Genomic DNA, 20,508 nt, shown 5'->3' with positions numbered 1-20,508 from the left:
CTTGTCAAGGACAGCTATTATGGTGGCATTACACTGGAAATGACCTGGCTGTGAACTGTCAGTGTTAACCGTGGATTAATTATCCAACCGTCTCTTTTCTGCTCTACCTGCTCCCTTTTGAATCTTTCTCCACACTGGTCTTTCGGTCCATTCTGTCATTTTAATTTAAAGGGATAGCCCAGAGCTTTTGAAGTGAGGTTCTGTGAAAATAGTACTTTTAAAGTCCTGTGAGGAAGTATTTGTCCACATACAAATTACTTCTGTTTTTTCTTCCATTCCATTTAAACGTTTCCACAAATCAAAGTAAACATCAGACAAAAATGACCTGTTGAAATGATGATTTCATCTACTATACGAAAAAAGCCACCGTTGATGGCAATTTCAGATTCAAAGAGCTTTACTCATTGAACCAACCCGACACATGGACATTTGTATGCTTCTTGCTCACATACAGTGTCACGTGTATGCAGAAACACATGTACACAGATGGCTGCATAACACACAAATACCCATGTTTTTATGCTGCTTGCTTTGACCCTAATCTTACCATGTAATATTTAAAGGTTCATTTTTATCTTTTTTTTTTTTTTTTTTGGTTTCCAGCAGCGTCATGCAACGCCTTGCAGCTTAGGAAACAAATTAACATTTCCTTATCTCATCGAACCAATGATACATTTTCCCTATGCATTATGTGCTGGTAGAGTGCTGCAATAGCGTGACTTTTTTGAGTGTGACAATTGGCTGCTTGGGAATGATTGCTATCTCTTCTGAACTGGCACAGCAACGCTGCTCGCTTAAAGACACCTGACACTTATCGCAATGTTTGTCAGATTTCTCATTTGTGAGTCTTATTGCTTCATGGTGAAAACACAAGCAGAAATTGGAAGACAAATTGCAAGTGAGAGAAAGAAATCTAAAAAATTAGGGAGAAAATTGCCCATAAGAAAACAGTTATTAAAGAAAGTGTTGATCTAAAATAAATGATGGCTAAGTATACATCCATGTTTGCAGTTTTATGAACACTTATAAAAGTACAAGCAATGATAAAGCGTTCACCAAAATTGAATAGAATTTTTTGTATAGATGTTACAGTACAAAAATGAAAAGTTTGTTGTTATGTAAGCAGAAATAGATGGAAAAGATGATTGCATTTTCATGCCAGCAGCTTAAAGACTAGATATATTTCTGTTTTGTAGTTGTTTGGTTTAGATCTGATTTTGTTGACAGGAAACTTATACTGGTTTTGAATTATCCTTTGAAATTGTCTCTGTCTTCACCCTCATGCTTTTTACCTGAAAAGCATAAAACTTTGTTCAGTTTTAATTTTTCCAGCTGCTTGTACACAAATATTCTGACATCCACATATGAATTGACACCAGTTTTACCAAATTTGAAGTATTATCGATTTAATTTAATAACTTTTTTTTTTGTAAAAAAAAGTCAAACTTTGGTCAAACTTGGTATTTAAAGTTTGACCAAACTTTCACTTAGAGGTAAAAAGAAAAGTGTTTCATATATAAGACATATTTACATATGCGTCTGCATCAAGTATTCCAAAAAACGCTGACAGACCCCAATGTTCAATAAATTAATTATTATGATGTAGTTGTCTAACCTGAATTAGAAAAATATCAAAGCAAAAGCTTACCATCCTATAACAGATTGTTTTCATCAAGAATTTTTTTAACCCTGTCACAGCAGGCATCATAATGTATTTCAGTTTTTTAAACCCTCTTAAATAAATAAGTATGACAAACCCTGAGAAAAAATATTCTCATGCAAATAAGCTGGAAGTGCATTTTATGTTAAATACTACTCCACTTTGTTACCCTTTTCACCATATCCGAAGTAAATAGCTTTAAAGACATCTTCCCTTGTGGTTCTAAAGAAATGCATGTCATGCACATGTTTTCATCGCATATTCATATGTTCCTGTGGAGAAAAGATGTGTGCAAAGCTTTTCGGTGCCACATTGTTCATACATTTAGCCTCAGGTCTCAAGCAGCATCATGAAAAGCACAAAGCCTTATCTCAGTGCATTAAAGTCTCACAGTATTTTGTAAATGTGCACTAAGCACATTTTACTGGTCTGTGTCCTGGGACATTACTTTCTGTTTCCCCATGTGGATGGACATTGAAACGTGGGCAAAATCTCAGAATATTTTTAAAAGGTGTTGCATAATGCAGCTGCTGTGCTGCGTTGACAGCAAAGAAAATGTATCCTCTCAATTGCAAAATTGTAATTTTGCAAATACAATTTTACAAGTGCATTTATAAAATTTTACAAATACACTTGTAAAATTTTACATTTATATTCTATTTGTACATGTAAATTTCAGTCTCACTTTGCTGATTGATAATATTCTTAAATGAGTTTTTACCTCCAAAAGAAGCATGCTGCATTTCTCTGAAAGTTGTAAAATAACATACAATGGAAGGTTTTGGTATTAACTTTCAATGCAACAGGCTAATAATTGGCAATTGCATATAGTTTAGTATCAATATCCAACAAAATAAGATGAGCCAGACCACTGTAGATTAATTTGGAGATGACATCCAAATTAGTCCACGACCTCCTCCTTTAATCAGGTCAGTGAAATCTTAATTTAGACCCTGGGCAACAGAGCCTCTTTTTTGTAGATTTTTTGGACAGTTCTCAAAAATGACACCCCAAAATGAATTCCATATATCTCAGAAACTACAAGGTGCACTTGACTGGTTCAGGTATTAGAATAAAGGTAATATTCCAGAGAATACTTTTGAGGTCTAAAAATCAGCATTTGTATTACTGAGTATGAGCAAATACATATGGAACACAGTGAAAAAATAAGAAATAAAAATAATAAATTGTAATGGAATACATTATGTAATGTGGCTTTTCCTTAAAAGTATGCAGTTGAAACGCAGAACCTCTAGCAAGTCACAGTACAAGTTTACACCACTTCCTGTACCAAATTTCATTCCAAAAATATGAACCATAAATATTTTTGGAAAGGTATTAATTGATAAAATTCCAGGTGAACATTCCAAGTGTCCCATTTTTGGACATGTTGGCACCATGTGTGCAATAACAAATTTTTCTTTCTTTATTATTTTTTTCCCCCAACTTATATCTTCCAATAAATAGTCTCTGCAATTAATAACAGTGGTTTTTCTGGGCACTCTGGTTATAAAAGCGTTGATCATTGAGTCGGAAACCCAAACCTACTGGGTAGATTTTCTGCAGCCCATTGGTTGACTTGGATGATTGACACATCTAATAGTTAATAGAAACAACATCATTCAACATCACAACTAGCGAAAATACATTCGCCCAAACGACCGTAAAGCTCCAGAAGGGCACAGCTGCGCGCTAAAGAGATGAAAGTCCTTTGAGTTTGTAGGCGGTATCCATGGAGACAGAAAAGTTGAAAATAGGGAGGAATCACATCAGTGTGACACAAGGACAATCCATTACAAGACCCGAGTGGAAATATTTACTCTAAAATGGATTATGACGACGACACAGCAAAGGTAGGACTAAATTTATCTTTTTAGCTTAGTGACATTAGCTATGTTTTTTTGTCTTCTTTGGCTGCTGGTTCAGTGAGTTTTGCAAATAGCATGTTGATTCTAATATTGTTGGAAACAGCAGAGTTTGGTTTTTAATCTGACAGGTAGTTGATAGTTAGGGTGACCAGACGTCCTCTTTTTCCCGCACATGTCCTACTTTTCAGACCTAAAAAAAAATGTCCGGGGGGAATTTAAAAATCGTCCGGGATTTTGGTCAACTGCCACATTACATAGCTTACAGTGCATTGTGATTACATTGCCACTCCGTTCCACTACTCCATTCCAGGTTTCTTTGTATGGCAAATTAGTCACGCCCTTCTCCCCAAATCCAATCACGTTGCATTATGTGTGCGAGTTTGTGTGGGAAAAGTAAAGATAGGTGAGTTGACTTGTACACCGGCCGGTAGACTATTTAAATCTTGTGTGACAGGCTATAGTACATGTGTGTCCGCCGATTCTACGGCAAAAATGCCTAAACGACAGTGTACGTTTACGGAGGAATTAAAGAAAAGATTCCCGTGCTTTCGTCAAGGTCATGATCCCTATGAGGCGGAGTGTTTGACGTGTAAGGCAGGCACTTATGTGTCTGTGGGGGTATAAAGAAACAATTTTCTTATCCTGGGTTTACATCTTTACACAGTTAGACTGCACCTTATTCTAAAGATAAACATTAGAAAACAGTATGTCGAATCAGCATTTGGAAGAAATCCATCTCTGTATTTGATGAAAATAGATCCTATAATCATTGAGTCATCCTGTTATCTTGGTTGAAATGCCCGAAAATTATCCTGCTCCTGTTGAGAATTGTCTGATTCATTCTCTGCAGGTGAATTTCTATCATTTTCCCCACAAACAATAAATGATTCAGACGCTATTTATTGGCGAGTGCTTGAGAAAATCCACAGAGTAAGCCTGGATGACTAGCAACTGAGCTCATAGAAACCGAGAAAAGATTGTCTCATCCCTTCAGCCTCTCTTTGTTTTTCATTTTTCCTTTCTGTCCATCTCAGAAGCTGAAGGATATCTAGCACTACGTTTTCATTCAGCCATGCACGATTGCGCTCCTATTTCCCTGCTGGGAGGTCAGCTCTGTTCCGCCTCTGCTGGAAAGCTTTCACAACGGCCTCATATTTAGCCATTCTGAGCCAACAGCAGGTAGATTTGCTGTTTCCTCTGTTTAAAGTGCATCATTCCAGCCCATCACTTCAGAGTAAAATTTTCTAATGGGAAAATGTTTAAGAAATACTTCTTGAAAGTAAAAGGTACTACTTAGGACCTTAAAATACAAAATAAATGTTAAGCTGTTAGTAGCTTATACTGCCTACATTTCAAACTGTTATACAGATATTTGAAAATGTATGAACCAAATTGTTTGTCAATCCTGTCCTAATTTTTTAGTTTTTGTAAGTAAGATAGTATAATTTCTTAATGTGCAGTGACTCCTGGGATAAACATTTTGAAGATTTGAAAATGATGGCCTGGATGAATGATACCTGTACTGCTTAAGGGAACATACATTATTATTATTATTTTTTATTTTTTATTTTTTGTTGTTGTTTTTTGCCTGCACATTTGAAACTCCCCAAAGTGAACAAGCCAAGCAGAATGCATTAAACCACCAAGTGTTTTGGGGTCCACATTTCCCGGCAGAAAGAGAAATGTAAAACATAAATTATGATGTTTATACGAGGCTGATTTAGGCTACTTTGTTCTGAAGCCTGTCTGAAGCTAATTGCTTCTGTGGCTGGTTCACTTTATTAGATGTTTCTCTAGTGGGCCCGTGCTCCATCTCCGTGATGCCAGCTGATTAGTTTGGCTCTACAGGGCACATATTGCAGCGAAGGTATTAAAATGTGTACTGTGTAATTAAAAATGCCAATTGTGAGAGTGGAAACTATTACAGCTGGCGGAAGGAACATCACAGACATTCCCAAGAGTCCCGAAAAGGCATGTATACATCAGGGAAACAATTTCCTGCAAAAATCCTGTACACATGACGCCGCTGTGATTCACTGAGAGTGTTTACAGTACGCCCAGCCTCTCTGCAACTTGCACAGTGAGCGTTTCGTTCATGAGTCACCACTGTCTTCAGCCCGAGGCTCAGCATCCAGCCAGCTGAAGGAGGGGATTCATGTTTTATTTTAGTCCCTTTAATATGCCGTGAAGACATCATTATCTTGAACACGTTGTTTTCTAGAGCCTCGATTGTTTAAATGCCACAGAAGATGTGGATGACACAAACAGCTTCACCCTCATCACCGTCACAGAGATCATTAGATGTGCAATTTAGCGTGCATCATTAGATGTGGCTTTTTCTTATTGCCAACCTCAGCAGTCTGTGGCACAGCGCCCTGTCCTTGGTGGGAGAAGGATGTTATCTTTTATGTCATGCACACACCAGCGCTGCCCACAGGGGAGAGGTGAGTTTGCAAGGAACTTGGCTGATTGAGGGCACAGGGCACAAGGCGCTCTGTGTACAACTATAGTTGCTGTGAATACTAAGGATGTCTCGCAAGAGACTCTTTTGTCAGCTTCAGCTCCCTTTTAGAAGAGTCATAAATAGCACACAGTGTGAGCACTCTTTCCTCCAGTCTTGGCATGCCATAGACATTTTTATCTTTACTTTTTTTTGGCTACATCTGCAGATGTCATGTGACTTATTCCACCAGATCCAACCAGACAGAGATAAAATACTCAGTGATGCTTATTTTGCCTTGCATAAATATGTAATTGTGAAATTCAAATATTTAGGATTTAAAATGAAGCCACAGCAAGTGTGTGAGTGTGTGTGATATCAGAATTCAAATATCTTTTACTTTAACACTTGATTTGATTGATATGAGTGGAATGAGCAGATGTTAAAAAGTTAGACCTGATATAAATATTTTATTGGAATTCCACAGTCGACTTGCCTAAAGTGTACTTATTTTATGTCATCACCCCAATAAAGCAGCCAAGTTCCTTTTTGTGACCTTAGACTCAGAGTCAGTGAGAGACGATTCCCAAGTCGCACTCCTTAAAAATGGAGCAGCCACCCAGTGCATCAGTAACCTGATTATCCCAGTTGTCAGTCTGGATAAGGCCGCGCTTTGGGATCTGCGTGTCCTCTGATTCTCACTTCAAGATAAAACCGGTCCTCCTGGAGATGGGATGCGATATCAGAGCAGGACAGACACGAAAACGTAGGAGAAGAAATCACTGGGATTTTTATAAAGTCGGGTAAGAAAACAGATTCATAAAAGTTTTTCTTTTTTTGTTAACAGTGATGAGCTTGTCTCTCAGTCACTAAGTATTAGGCAGTGGTTTGGGGAGTATTTCACCGTCTAAGTGTTTTTCTTAATTGAAGCTGTTTGCCACTCTGTGGATCATATAGTATGCTTTTGCTCATTTGTGTTAGAGCATTCATTGTCTTTTAATGCTGGTTTACTCACTAAGAATACTGTTATGATTATTTTTAAGGCTTATTATAACCCCTCAAAATAACTTGCCTTACTGAGGCAATTTAAAGTTGATATGAGAGTGTAGGAGTCTCAGAAGAAGGCAGCCATTTACTGAGGGGAGGGAAACAGGATACAACTTGTGGGTGGGCCTTAGTTATTGTTTTCCTTAACCACAAGTGTCTCCTTTATATGCCGTCTTTGCTTCTATATAGGGGAACTTTGAAGCACAAGTCTTTGTGTCTTTGTTTGTTGGGAAAGATGTTTTTTGAGCCCACAGTACTTATGTCCTTTTAATCTGTATCTTTTCAGTCCATCATTTGGCTCCATAAAACTTTGGATTAATCTTTGCATCGTCACAACGGATGAAACTGAGTTGCAGTTTGCAGCCCTGCAACAATGGCTGACTGCATTCCAGATAACACCACCAGCGTTATCCAGAATCCCAAGGCTGACCTAAAGGATGGTACCAAAGTTTCACCTGAGTCCGCATCAGCTGCTGTGATCAAAGTGAGACCTGCAGACCTGGGACTGATTCGAAGCCTGTCAAAGTCAGACTCTGACCTGTTGGCGTCTCCGGTCGGAGAGGAGGACGGAGGTCTGGGAAACCGCAGCGGCTCTGTGGCTAACTGCAGTTCTGGGCAGCCGTCCATCGAGCACATGCCTTCCTTTGCATCTGAGTGGGATGAGGTAATACACAAGCTGTCGGGACAAGCATTGTAGATGGCAGGAGGAATGGCACTGTGGAGTGTGTCGCTGTGTGTGAATGAGAAAAAAAGGGGAGTGATAAGAGAAGAGAGGACAGATTAGTGGGGAAAAAAATAGACAAATTTAGCGGCACATTTCAGGAAAGGGAAAGGAAGGGAGAGGAGGAGCGCGGAGGCAGCAGTGTGATCAGGAGTCCAGCTGAAGCAGTGATGGAGTAACTTTACCCAGGCTGTCAGCAGAGAACGCCTGTGGGCGAGTGCTTGAATGCATGAATGGTTTGATCACTTGCACCGACCTCCCTGTAGCAGCCCTGGCATCCAAGACTAATTGGGCTTGTGCTGTCATACCACATCCATTCAGTACATGTCTCAGGGGCCGACCCACGCTTCCAGTGTCTCCTCCTGCTCTTTTCTGGCTCCTTTGCTCCGTCTTGCGCCATCTACTTTTGAGCCCACTATGAGCAATCCTTCACTATCCCCTCCATACCCCCAACCCACCTGTCCCACCTTCTTCAATTCCCATTCATATCCTGAAAAAAATTTGACTTGGGATTTCTCAGCATTTGTAGTGCCAACCCCGCCTTTCAGCTCTGTAAACACTGTGAAATTATTTAAAATGCCTCTTTCCAAAGCATAAACTTTTAAATATGACAAAAAAAAGTCAGTGAAGAAAATGTTTTTGCCAGACCACAGCCATGACCCTTTTCCACTTCAGAATCAACGTTCTTTACTGTATTCAATGGTTAATCCTAATGTAAGCTGTTCTCAGTTAAAAAAAAAACAAAAAAAACAAAACAACCAAAAAAAAACTTTTGAGATTTTGTCACATCATAACTATACACTTAAATTGTATCTTCTTTGACATGTTTTCTTATAATGAAAATATGATAAGTGTGGTGTGCAGTTCTTACTTTGTAGAATTATTCTACGCAAATAAGTTTTCAGGAGGCTGACTTGTGCATCCAGAGACTAATTTTTTTCCTCTTCTTTTCTGCTAAAGAGTTCTAGTTCAGACAGATTAGAGAATGTCTATAAACATAAATTTCCAAGCCTGAGTTTACTTTGACTGAGCCATTCTAATCCATAAAAATCCTTTTATCAAAACTCTTCTATGGCATCTCTGGCTGTGTGTCAAGACTTGGGGTACTGCTGTTTTTTTGCGTCATTTAATAACTTTTCTTTATGGATTCTGACCAGCTTACTTGTCTCCACCGAAGAAAAGAATCCTAACAGCATGATGCTGCCACCACCATGTTTCAGCATGGTGATGTGCACTGAGCTTTTGCTCACTTGTCAAATTTTGCATATACTTGAAAACATTTCTTTGTCTCATCTGACCAGAAGACCTCTTTCTACACATCAGATTCATGTGATTTTTATGAAACTCATTTATATACAGTTAATTCATTCCAATAAAATCCAATCATGTAATCATACAGATTTTTTTGTCATCTTTATACAGTACAATTCAATATAAGCATTAAACATTACAGACATTTAGCTGATCTTAAAAAAAACCCATTAAATTCTCAGTCCTGATCAATTTCTCCCTGTTTAAGACAATTTGTGCCAGATTATCTGTTATAATCTTGGATTCTCATGGCCCAAACTCATGTCATCTTGATTTAAGCCCTGCTTAGTGTTTGAAGACTATGAGCCTGTACCACTGACTTGTGCAATTACACTCTTAAAACAGAAATGTGTCACCACACAAGGCCGAGAAAATGTTGCGCTTCCGCTTGAATTTGTGTATCTCCCTCTCTGTCATCTCCCATGCCCTTTTCCTGCTCTCTGCTCCAACCCTTTGCTCTCTGACACACAGTGTTTGTTCAGGCCATTCTGGGTGGGGTATCCTGTTCTTGAGGGCATCCTGTTTTCTAGCTGTTTCAGATGTCGTTTCTGCCCTCAGTGCTTCCAGGGATTTTCTTTGGCAATGTGAATGTGAGGGAGTGACAGATACTGCTTTCATGCTTTCCTCTGAGTTTGTAGGTATTGTTTCAAATGTGCATAAAGGCTTACAATAAAAGCCTTCAGCCTTCACCATAACAATTTCTGATACTTATTTTACTCAGCATATTTTTCTTACTTATATTAATTGACCAAGTTTCAAGTTTTTAAAAAAGTTGACTGAAAAAAGTTGAGGAGTTTTGGTGCATTAGCACCAAAACTAATGCACCATTAGTTTTGGTGCTAATGGTGGTAATTTAAATTTCTTTAAATTACTTTAAAGAAATTTTGCGATTTCTTTAAAGTAATATTGACTTTTTGTCACTGGAATAAAATTAAATGTTTGTTTTTACAGCAAAATTTATTCATGCTCACTAAGCTTCAATTAACTTAAATAACTACAAGTTTACATCAGCTTTAAGAAAAAAAAAATCTACATTTGATTCTATCAGCTTTATCAGGTTAAACTGCGGTTCTCAAAACTTTCCATTATCGAAGTCATTTAAACTCTTATTGAAATAGCCATTATATCCAAAGCTTCTGTCATTCTCTGCTTGTTCATTTCTAATTTAGTTCTTAATGTCCTATTGTTGAGGCCTGATGGCTCTCGTCATTCTCTATCACTCTACCTCCTACTGGCTGATCTTATTTGGACCCACAGGTAATCTCGGTTATGTCTTCAAATTTGGCCCGGACCCCAGAAGAAACTGGCTGCTGTTTTTTCACCTCTTTGTTTCCTACTTCTCATTGTGTCTTCCAATCTTTTGTTGATTCCCTCAATTTGAAACCATTTCTCCTGGCACCCCACTGCGGGGAATGGAAGCTCGAGTCTTTGCTCATCTAATGAACAGCGTGGCCTTCTATCTGCAGAGAAACAATTCTTGACCTTTTCTCTGAGCTCACTTCACTTGTGTTTGCCCTTTTTGCAGTTGCTTTCAACTAACCAGTTCAAACAATTGTTTTAGCAGAAGCAGAAAGTAAGAGTCTACTTCTAGTAACAAGCTTTTTTATTACAATACCCACATGCACCTCTTTCAGATTGACTTTTTTAATTTAATGAATAATCAATACATTTAAGGAACAGAAAAAGCTCAAATAAAGTTTGATTGTGAAGTCTGACACAGAAACATTCACTGCTGCAAGTTATCACAGTATACAGCACTGTGACATTAAAGCAAAAACAAAATAACTGTGTCAAGCATAACCTTTATATCCATTTGACATTTTCAGTGGAAGCATATGTGTATTAAATGCTATATCTTGTGGCAGCTGATATTACAGCAAGCCATTCTTTGTTTCCTATTGCAGCAAAAGCACTTGCTATTCTAACTGTTTCACTTATATAAAAACGAGTTGGCTGATGTAATGACACTCCTTCTGATGCAAAAACGGCCAAATTTTTGTCCACATTGAAACACATTGTAGATGAATGTGGGACGCTACACCAGCATGCTCAATCTGATTTGAATCTGTGTGGGATTGTCTTTGATGTAAATAAAATTTTAATTATGGAAAATGCTCAGTGGAAAACCTCAAAGATGTAACCACATTCACCCTTGTCCCTGCAGCAGCAGATGTCTCAGTGCTGCAGCCTGTTTTTTGGTTCACCTTCATGATGATGTCCGTTTTGATGTCCAATTCCTGTTAGCTTCTGTTGTTTTAGTACATCTGTCTTCTAAAATATGACGTTCACATATCAGAATAAAAAAAAGTCTTAATACATATTTAAAATAACCAGTTCATTTTTTAATCAAATGTATGTTTTTTACCAGCTTCTCTAATGAATTTAGTCCCCCTTGAATGAAAGGGGTATAAGATTAAATGTAACTTTTTTTATATCTCAATTGGCATGCTCCTCTGTTTTTGACTGATAGAGAATATGTTATTTATGACAACAGTATCTATTTTTTGTGTGTTGTGTCTTGTGCAAAAAAAAAATCTAAACATTTGTTTGTCCAATATCAGTAAGCTTTTCTTACAAGACAGCCAAAACGTCAAAGTAACTATAATCATATTAAATCCTTTTTGACATCTTCTTGTCAAAAATGCTGTAAAAATTCAAGCACTCCATGCAGATTCTTACTTGGCTCACCATTTGATATTTCTAATTTCATCATAAAACATCGGCCTTATCCTCAATATCTTTGTTACATTTTTTTGATTTTCTAAGGCAGATAACCCTCAAATTCCCACATTTCACTTTGACAAGCAGACTAATTCCAGTAATAACGTCACTGTGCAATTATTTTTCAATTCCATGAAAAATACTACAAAAAATGTTATGACTTTTTCCGCATCTGCTTAGTACTCAAAGGTTGCGTGTTTAAAAATGCTTGAGTAGTTTCATTTTTGTGTATAATATGAGATTCCCAGTGGCTTTCATGAGGTTTTTACGCACTCAGGCGTTTAAACTGTCCTACATTCCCTTATTTTGTAGCTCTGGTTGTAACGCATAGATTTGTGCTTAAGTAATACTTTAAGTAATAAATCAAAATGAATTGTGAAAATTAGGATTTTTGACAAAAGTCCAAAAAAGAAAGAGGACCACATTATACAATATTATTATATTAAATTAGCTCATGGGAACATTTCTTTAACAATGAGGGTTAGTGTGAACAAATCCTAAAGATCTGGAAAGGCAGATGTTGATGAGTGCAGGGTGTGATGGATTATAATTTGGCTTCATATTGGTTGTAAAATATCCTAAACATTTTAAAAATAACTTTCATGTTGTAGCTCTTTCTAAAAAACAACCGTAAGAAAAAATAAAATCTAAAATGTCTGCAATCTTCTTCACACATAATAATGTTGTGACGCAATTAACAAAAAAGTAGACAATAAAGCGAAATAGTAAATAACTCTTAAAGGTTCTAGGTGGTTCTTCATATTGGTTGTGGTTTAGAATAAAAATCAAAGACAAGCCCTATTCCTTGTTTTTTGAACTGACTGATCTAAACCTCTTGTCTAGGTTTGAACTTGCCAGCTACTACAGGAAGCATTTTTATACTTGTTTGTTAAACATTTGTTAAAAAAATAGCTGCAACATTTTTTAACGTAAAAATAGACAGCTGGTTTAAATGATTTACACATAGTTGGATGCACTCGTATAAAGCTGCACCAAAGCCATCCCTTAAAGGCTTCATAAATATTCCAGCTCTGCTGTTTTCCATTTTATATAGAGCTTCAGGATGTCCTTTATACAGATGGATTAAAATACATACAACAGAAATTAAATGCAGCCAGTTATAGTAAATTCACGTAATATCAATACATCTGTATCATACCATCAGTAGTATTGTACAGCAAGAAAGTTTTGTCATCAACAATAGAAACGTTATGGAAAACCCCATAAATTACAACAAGCTTTTCACAAAGGTTTATGCTATCACTAAATGTATAAGCCTGCTTTCTAAAAAATACTAAACAAAAACCATGATGGAAACATTTATGAGTAGAATACAAGTATTCACAAACCTTATCAGCCTACATTGAGACTTTCTTCGCCATCTGGATGTTGTCATTCATGCTGACTTTATTTATGCTGTGTGGTTTCAGAGCTGTCAAATAAATAAAAATCACTTCCGATCATCAAAACTGTTGGATATAATTATGTGATCTGTTCTCATTCACTCCGGAGCTCCTGGCCCATCTGTCTTTATTGACAGTGATACTGTAGCAGTAATCCTGCTTTCAGACCAACACCAGTGAAGCAAGCAGCTTTTTTTCTTTTTTTTTTTGCTTGGTTTAATATATCGAGTCATCATCTTCATTATCTCCTTCGTTTTAGGCTTTCAGCCATCATTTCTGCCCGAGAGAGACAGGCTCAGTAAACAATAATGTACTCTATATCCCTAAAGCACATTGTTTAAGATTATTTCGCATTATCTCTGTCCTGTTAGATAGCATGCAAACAAAGGAGATGAGAAACAATGGTGTAAATAATATAAAAAAAAGAAACAAAGTGAAATACTGACAATAAACCCAGTTCCAGTGTCTCTACATCAGATAAACCAGTGAACCAAATTGAGCATTATTCATTATAAAACCCTTATAGTTCTTGGTGACCAAAAAACAACAAATCTATATTGTACTTACATAAATACCAATTTTCCACTTTTTGAAATTCACTTTTCTGATAAACTGAGGGCTTATCAGGGTTCAGTCAGACTCTGGCAAATTATACAAAGTGAAATTAGAAATTGCTTTGGTGAGAACTACAGAAATATATTTATTTTAGTTTCAACAAAACAAAGAACATCCTAATAGAACATTGATAACATTGTGAATAGCAATACTTTAAGATGCATTGTGTAGTCTGCAAAGCCTGCAACTTATCCAAGAAATTGTTTTCTTTCTTTAAAAAAGTTCTTATTGCAGAAATACAAGATAGTTCTTATGCAAATCTTGACTTCAGTGTACTATCAATGCAAGGCTGAAACATTGGATGTTCCTTACAACTTGTCATTGCCATAAAAGAAATCTCCAGCTACATGTCACCAAAAAGGCTCCAGGTGCTAAAGGCAATTAAAGCCTAAACACTCTCATGTAATAAAATGTTTGGTATTTGTGTGATGATTGAATGAAAGGTTTTTTTTAGGACTGAAAGATGTTCTCTTGTGAGAAAACACATTTTCTAAATGTAAACTTATATTCCAACAGGTGACGTTTCCACACTATCACCGTTTTCTGTTTCCGTTGTCCTTGTGTTAAACATCGGTGCCCATGTTCATGGTCCTCATCCAGATGTTGACAGCTTACTGCAGTCTGTTCATTCTTGATTTGTTTGCTATTAGGTCTTTTCATAATTTTCCCACTCTGAACTTCGAATGAATGGCCTGGAATCCTAGTTTCTTATTTTGACATATTCACATGACCTCAGATGTTTTTTGGTTTTTTTTGGTTTCTTTCTTAGATAGCATGGTCTATGCTATTATGAAAATTAACTTAGAAAAAAACAAGAATTGTCCATTACTTTGCCATGTGTTTTATGTCTAATATTCACATTTGGAAACTTTTTAGTCAATTCCAGTTCATTCAAATTGATTATTTATAATGGCAACTATACGGTGAGCATATAATCTATTTTTACCAAGGGTGACGATGCACATAATGAAGGAAATAGTTCAGCCTGACTGGATCACTGTGTGCAGAAGCCCTATCGCATATGTACATAGTTAATATGAGGGAACAAAAAAACTGTTATAACATCTCACAGCAGGTCACCAACTTAATTGGATGAAAGCGTACAGACTACAAGGACAAATAGTGATTCTAATTTTGAATAATGGCCCCTCTCTGCAACATTTTGGCACTTTAGTGTCAGGTTCTATGTTATATGGTGTATTTATTTCTAGTTTCCTGTGTGTCTGAGTCTCTGTGTTGTCCTGTCTCCCCTTGATTAGTTCCCAGGTGTGTCTCGTTCCCTGATTACCTCATGTGTATTTAGTGTCACCTGTGTCTCTGTGTCTTGTCGGATCCTCGTCTACGTCTCGTCACTCCGTCGTCCTGTTCCCTGTATTCTGGTTTGTTCCATTAAATTCATTATTTTACATTCAATCCGGTCCATCTGCGTTTCTGCCTCACCTCCACCACCGCAAAACATGACATTTAGTAACATTAAAAGATTCAGATAATCTAGCTAAAGTGCAATAAGAATGATCAGTATGTGGTGTGATCTTTGGTCCTTGTGCAGCATCAATTTGACTAACAGTATAACATTTAAGTCTGTACATTAAATAAAATCTTTGCTGAAAAGATAATTGCATAAAGTCTAAGCTATAGGAATAGACACTGGCATGAATATTTAATAGTAATACTACTTAAATGACTATTGGAATGTAGTGTAAAATCATAACAGTGTAGATGTACAAGAGTGTTTTATATCTTCCAAACATAGTAGTGTCAGCTGGGGAAGTGAACTAAATACAGGGCCACCAATAAAAAAAATAATAAAAAAAAAACATTTAAGAGACTGTAAAACACTTGAGACAGACTCCAAACATACAAACCAAACAAACCTGGGCTGCCTAGACTTTCATGTAATTGAGAATATTTGGCAATGCTGAAACTTTGTATTGAGTGTTGTCTTCTTCTCCGTACAATTTCTGAAATATAATCTCATAATGAAAAATATTGCATCAAAAAAGATCACCATGTCCGCCACCAAAGGTTGGATGGTTTTTCTCTCAGATGATGTTTGATTTTTCCAGTGGTATCATTTTAGTGTAACTAAGTGTAACTAACGTATCTGTTACAAAATTGTATTCAGTGTTTATGTGCCAAAGAGCTCGGTAATAATATGCAGCTGTGAAATATTTTACCCCTGTTAATTTTCTTGACACTGGATTTTCTCAGAAGCGTCATATCCAAGCCAATGCGTCATATCCCAAGACAGGTTTTGATAAAAGTGCACCTGGTTTTGTGTGTGTGGGGGTGTGTGTGTTTCTATGTGTCTGTGTTTGATATAGAATGTATCTGGGTTAATTCAAAGAGTAATGTGGGGTCTGTATTGCTGGAGGCATATGCCATGCATCCCACGTGCCTGACTTCCAAATGAATCAAGGCTTTTCCACAGTGTTGATGCCACTAGCGAAGAGCATAGTGCTTTTTCAAACACTAAATATTACATCAAATAAGCCTGGTTGTGTCTCTGCCTGGTGTCAGTAGTGAAAGTAAAATCGCTTTTTTTCAAAGCCTTGCAAAAACCTGTATTGCTGATTGTGAAAAGTCTACTCCAGGGTTTCTATATTTAGACACCCGTCTGGTTTGCAATATTTTGCACATAAATTTTGAGGTCATCTATGCATGAAAGTTGGCTTGCTTGCAGCTGACAAACATTTATATCCAGGTTCTATTTTCTTCAGACACCTACAGAATATTGGATGGTATAAAAATGTTAGTTTTGTTTGCCTGAATAGAGAATAATGTATTGCAATGTGCGTGAGGTCTTATTGTCCTTGAATCATTGAGTGTCAGCAAACACTTCAGCACCCTGTAGACAGCTGCTTAACCAGCAATGAGAGAGATTGTTCTTCTAACATGCAGTGTATGCAATAAATGCGATGAGTCCCAGACTGTTGGGTAGACATAGTATACAGTGACAGATATATTTTATATATCTATATTGAAAACACCAGGTCTGTTACCATTTTCTTTATGTCAGTTCACTTATTTGTTTTATTAAGCTCTGATAAATTCTGTTATGTTCAATAAACAGATAAACAGAATATCACAGATGCTGTCTGCTCATCATAATTAAATAACCAAGCGCAACTAAAATCACGTTAATAAGTTTGTTCATACTATAAGCGATTAAAAAACATGCTGTGCCATTATCCTCTTACCACTTTGTGTCTTCTTCATCTGCCATTAGTAGCATTCGGTAATAATACTGTTTCCATTGCAGTTTTGAGAAAAACACTAATATTTATACAACTGCATAGCAAGATTTTATTTTTTATTTTTTAATTGCCGTGTTTCCATTAAGCACATATATTTTAAGAAGTCTAATTATATGGTCAATGGGAACACAGTTATAACTATTCTCTCAGTAATGTTGAATTAAAGTCAACAGTTAAATCCCTCCTTTGAGAAAACTATTGACATGTTTCTTGCTTTTACTTCATGCAACATGTTTACTTGCCCCAAAAGCACATCAGTAAAACTTGAAGTTGGCAATGTAGGAAAAATACAAGCTACTAATAGTTTTTTTGTTGGCTCTGAAAACTCAGAGTCTTCTTAAATAAATATCCCTGGCTCTAAGGCCCAAAGCATCCTTTTCATGAGCTTCTGCCTTCCACACTGAGCACACATGATGCTGCATCAAGTTATTGCTTTTGTATTTGTTGAGTCTAAATACAGCACATTATATGTCTGATACTGCAAACTCAATCGGATCAGGGCCTCCGGAGGTTCTGTTTGGGCTATAGACTCTTAATGGCCATTGTAATGTTTAGTTACTGGAGATTCGTAGTTGTAATTCAGCCTAGTACCTGTCTGTGTTTTTGCTAAGCAGTGGATTACTCATCGAACTGCAGTCTATGTTAACCTGGTGCTCACAATCCATCACTGCAAAGCAGTCCACCCACTCACTGATTATAACAGAAGCACACAGTTCAAACTCCATAGCAAGTCTCATTCATTCAGAAAAAGGGTTGATAATTAGCATTAGGGCTTCCAGTTTCTGAGCTAGAGTTGGATTCTGTGATGTATTTTTAATATATATATATTTTTTTTACCAGTGTTTCATGCTTGTTTTCAACAGATTGAGAAGATCATGACGTTGATTGGGGCTGGCATTGAAACAACAAAGAACCAGCATCCCAAGCCACGCCCAGGTAATTCTTTTTTTAATATTGCATAATTTCAACTTATGTTTATTTCTAAGTAGCTCAAGAAGATCAAACATTTCAAGCTTCATATAGATAAAGCTTTATAATTATAGATTTTGATTTCTTTATGGGATCCCCTAAAAAGACACAAGTAACGTTTCCTTATTTGATGATGTGGAAATTTGCAGAAATAGCACAGTACTGAAGATGATTGTAATAAGTTTAAATGTTAAATAATATCATCTGATTTATTCCAAAGAGGCTAAGCCAGGGTTGCAAACTGACACTACAATGTTTGGAAGATGTAAAAACATTTACAAAAGATGTGTCATGCTGTGAAATCTGAATCATTGGTTTAATCCCTATTTTCGGATCAGATGTTTATTTAAAGGGGCAGTAATATGCATTTTCCAATCCAATAGTGCCATTTTATGGCACAAAAACATAACTATGTTACGCTTTGAGTTGTAATGAAAATCATGTAACTATTAAGCTGAAATTAAAACAAACTGGCCTGTCTCTATCAGCAGTTCCGGCTCTTTGTGGCACTCCGCCTTCAGCACATCATCACATTTTCCATTATGCCATTTACAACAATTCTTAGGAGGGTTGAAGTGAGAAGTAGTTTGTTATGGAGTGAAATAGTCTCAACATAACGGTGTGTGTGTAAAAGTATCTGTGCGTGTAGACATGCAATTCTACCAGATGTTTGCAAAAACTAATCATTTATAAATTCAGAATTACATTTTCCATCCATCAATCAATATCTATTTCCTAAACCAAGGACACAAACAAACTATTTGCAGCAAAGAGGAACAATTCAGATCAATCTGAAATTAAAACTATCGAGTGAACTTGCTAAACAAAGAAAATGGTAAAACATGATAGAATTGAGGAAGTAATCTTTGGGATTTATGAGTAAGTTGCAGTAAACCATTATAGTGCTTTAGTCTTAGTGCTTCATAGTAAGGTTTATCAAAGTAATAGAAAAATATGTCTTATGGCTAGGTCAATTCAAGATGTGTGCATATTTATGTGTATGTACACTTAAACATAATCTAACTTGTGACAAATTTGGGCTTGTTTTCCAGTACTAAAGCAGATGTATAGAAAGGATGCATTGTTTTTCTGACTCGCAGGGAATTAAGCTGAGATTCATCTGTCAACTCATTGTTGCTAATTGTAACTAGTAAGTTTCCTCTTTATGAAAAATACATCATTTTAAATTCCCCACTGTCATTTTCTCCCCAGTTGATTTATATTTTAATATTTTGATGGTGGGCTTCAGTGAGTGTCCTTCAGGCGGTGCAGAGGGAGAGGCCAGCTGGCACCAGCTCAGTGTGTTTAGGTTACACTGTCAGCTTCCTCCATTAGATACTTTCCTATAAGGAGGTTTCATCTTATTACATAATAGCTTTTCTCTGCACAGGACTGCTTTTTACACACATTGGTTTGGATAAAATTTTCATCAGTTATGCATGGTGTTCTTTATGGGCAACAGCAAGGTATGGCAAGTTTTAAGGGAGCAAGAGACGACAAAAAATTGCATTTTTTGTATCTTAAGAAATAAGATATATTTCTTAAGTTTAAGAAATATATCTTATTTCTTAAACTTTCAATCTTTTCAAGACTTTCTAACATTAGCCCATCACTGTTGGAAGTTTATATTTGTGTATTCTGTTAATAACCTTTCTTTGGGTTTTCAACAAACATGCTGTTATAAAAAACATGGGTTTATAACCAATAGATGTGGTTTAGTCTTGTGACTCATTCCAACACAACTATTCAAGCCTAAATGCTCTCAAAGCATCAAACTCAGCATTCACTGACATATTGGATGTCCACAAAGGAGTGTATCTACAGAAAGGTTTGGTGCCCTCTCCATGTTTCAATGCTTGTTTAGAGGCATTACAAATACTGAATTGGGAGGAGTGTCCCCAGGTGGTCTGCACCATGTGTGAAAGGTTTGTGAGAATACGAGAAGTTGACTGCTTGACTTTAGGTGAAATATGACAGCCTTAGGTCATGTTGCCAATGTTCTTATGAAGGCAATATAGTCTCTTTCCTGACAACCCCTCCAAACTACCCATACTTGTCCTGTCTTTTTTATTTCTCTCTGAAATGTCTTGTTGGGTTTCTTGCAGTTTTAGAAAGCACGGCACATTCTGACCTTAAGGTTGAATTTATTGCGACAACCACTTCTGGGAGCATTTGCAACTGCCTTAAATTGCTTCCATCCATGAAAAAAAATTGACACTGGAGAATAATAGGTCTCAGAAATGGCTTTTCAATACTTTCCATATTCATGGGCAGCAGGATTTGCTCCTCCATTATAACAAATGTATTTATTTTTTAAGGTTGTGTTAACAACCACCTGTGTGCTCTAGATCAACAAACTGCCAAGACTTTTCTTTTATAAGTTGGCTGCACTTGCTGATTGTTTAATGAAGTTATGGGTGCTCCTTTTCTTCCTAATCAATCTGCAAAAAGTAAGAAACAACTAACTTGCACTTTAACTTTGAACATTTTTGTTGT

General features: G+C 36.6%; 1 protein-coding gene across 5 annotated transcripts in view; it reads left to right on the top strand.

Moving 5' to 3' along the window:
* Positions 1 to 3,366: 3,366 nt before the first annotated feature.
* Positions 3,367 to 20,508, top strand: part of anks1ab (ankyrin repeat and sterile alpha motif domain containing 1Ab) — a 57,458-nt gene continuing 40,316 nt past the window's right edge. The window contains exons 1-4 of one of the 5 annotated variants that reach the window (XM_044121023.1): positions 3,367 to 3,513; positions 6,530 to 6,771; positions 7,302 to 7,679; positions 17,907 to 17,979. In XM_044121023.1, the coding sequence (XP_043976958.1) occupies positions 7,389 to 7,679; positions 17,907 to 17,979 (364 nt within the window). In that variant the 5' untranslated portion in view covers positions 3,367 to 3,513; positions 6,530 to 6,771; positions 7,302 to 7,388. The remainder of the gene's footprint in view (positions 3,514 to 6,529; positions 6,772 to 7,301; positions 7,680 to 17,906; positions 17,980 to 20,508) is intronic. The other 4 variants (XM_044121026.1, XM_044121024.1, XR_006370987.1 and 1 more) reach the window with 4 other exon arrangements.

The sequence above is a fragment of the Gambusia affinis genome, linkage group LG07 (genome assembly GCF_019740435.1).
Source record: "Gambusia affinis linkage group LG07, SWU_Gaff_1.0, whole genome shotgun sequence".
NCBI classification, from domain to species: domain Eukaryota; kingdom Metazoa; phylum Chordata; class Actinopteri; order Cyprinodontiformes; family Poeciliidae; genus Gambusia; species Gambusia affinis.
The sequence above is the reverse complement of the archived record's forward strand: the minus strand, read 5'-3'. Positions and strand labels throughout refer to the sequence as shown.